This window comes from Myotis brandtii, unplaced genomic scaffold, assembly GCF_000412655.1.
Source record: "Myotis brandtii unplaced genomic scaffold, ASM41265v1 scaffold1077, whole genome shotgun sequence".
Lineage (NCBI taxonomy): Eukaryota > Metazoa > Chordata > Mammalia > Chiroptera > Vespertilionidae > Myotis > Myotis brandtii.
In genome coordinates this window covers 12,135-14,081 of record NW_005353666.1, presented here as the reverse complement: position 1 = coordinate 14,081, position 1,947 = coordinate 12,135, and the positions used below count along the sequence as shown (strand labels likewise).

Below are 1,947 nucleotides of genomic sequence, written 5' to 3'. Positions count from 1 at the left end.
AAAAAAAAAAAAAAAAAAAAAAAAAAAAAGAACACAAGAGGGAACCATGCGAGTTCTACTTTACCTGTTCTGGTTCCAGGGCTATTTTATTTTTAAACTCCTGGAAAATTTTATCTTCCCTGGATTCATGTTTTGCCATGGATTCCAATTCTTCTGCAGGTGCTTCACCTAAAAACCATCCACACAACCATTATGGCAACAGGAATCATCCCCAGGACTCAACAATTCACACTGCTTGCGGGCAGCCAGTTTCAAACAACCAACTAAGTGTTGAATGAATCAGACAGCGAGGGCCAGATGTTCCCAAGGGCTTTCCCTATTTAAGATCTTTCAGGTTGGCTCTGCATGACCACCTGAATTTCCAGGTGCTCCATGAAGCACTATTCACTACCCAGGTTCCTGGTGACGACTTCTCTTCAGTAAAGTTTCACATTTAAAAGAACAGACCCAAGTCCTGGGATCAGGACGCTGTGCCCAGTACACATTAGGGCACTCAACAAATGTGAGCCCTTCTTTTTTAAAAAATGGTTTTGTTGATTTTAGAGAGAGAAGGGAGAGGGAGAGATGGAAATATAGTTGAGAAACATCCATTGGCTGGGGATCGAGTCACAACCGGGTCATGTGCCTTGACTGGGAATCAAACTGAGGACCTCTTGATTCATGGGACAACGCTCAACAGGGAGCCACCCAGGCCGGGCCATGAGCACTTCTTACCACTATCACCCTTATGCCACCCGGACTCTTACTTCAAATCTCCTCACACTTCTCTTCCCAGCTGTCCCACCTGCTCAGCTGTCCTGCCAGCTTGTTCCTCTGCACTCTTAGCTCCTAGGACCCCAGCCACCTGCACCACTGCTGTCCCCAACAGCAGTTAATCTTTGTGACAAGTATTACTATATATTTCTGATGTCCTTATATGAACTATAGACCAGTAAGCCAACATTCTAATCTAAAATCTAATTTTGACGTGGTTCTTAAGAGCTTGAGTTCTAGTGAGTGAGATGTGAGCTCAAACTCCATTTAAAACCTAACAACTTGGGTCAGTTACATGACCAAACAAGTTACACCCAGAACCTCAAAGTCCTCACTGCAAAATGGGGTTGCTAATTAATTGTGATTTTCATGAGGTCATGCCCAGAAGCCCTTGGTGCAGAGTAAGTGTTGAATAAATGCTGCTGCCAATCAGCCTCTCAGGTATCTGATCAGCAGAGGCTCTGGAGTATGATCAGCTCTAGAGAATTAACCAAATTATGTGTGTAAAACTGGTCATATTACAGGGTTCCAGGGCAGGAGGAATAGGGAAACCGAGGCAGCAAAGTTAAAACAAGCCCAAACAGTGTGGGCAATTTGCAGTTAGCATGTAACTAATAAGTCATTATCTTCCCCAGCCAAGGACTGAGAGCAAATGGTTAAAAACCTCCCTAAGGAGAGAATGCAGAAAGGGAGGGGGAGGGGAAAGGAAAAAAGGGCCGTTTCACTTCCTAAGCAGAGAAGCCAGCAGTCTCAGGCTTGGTAAGGTAAAGTTGCCAGGTGCTTCTCATGAATTCTGGGAAGGACACAACAAAATAAACAGGGACCTTGAGAATTAATCTGCACCAAAATATCCAGCAGAGGAATTTTGAAACCTACAGACAGGAGAGTATATAATGCCAGACCCCCACCCAACTGGTTCTGCAGATTAGCCGAGAGTCTGTCAGCGCTTCCTAAGCCACATGCATAGGTTTGCTTGCTTTGCTTTTTCACCAAAGGTGCATGCTCTAACTCAGTGGTCGGCAAACCGCGGCTCGCGAGCCACATGTGGCTCTTTGGCCCCTTGAGTGTGGCTCTTTCACAAAATACCATGTGCGGGCGCACACGTACAGTGCGATTGAAACTTCGTGGCCCATGCGCAGAAGTCGGTTTTCGGAAAGGAGATAGACGAAACAAGTACAGTGGGGCCTTGACTTA

The 1,947-nt window shown here is 45.6% G+C and overlaps 1 protein-coding gene across 1 annotated transcript in view; it reads right to left on the bottom strand.

Annotated features, from left to right (window-relative positions):
- The window catches only part of PDCD2 (programmed cell death 2), a 10,762-nt gene that overhangs the window by 3,927 nt on the left and 4,888 nt on the right, over positions 1–1,947 (bottom strand). Inside the window, exon 7 of the mRNA XM_014542323.1 lies at positions 65–168. Within this exon, the coding sequence (XP_014397809.1) occupies positions 65–168 (104 nt within the window). The remainder of the gene's footprint in view (positions 1–64; positions 169–1,947) is intronic.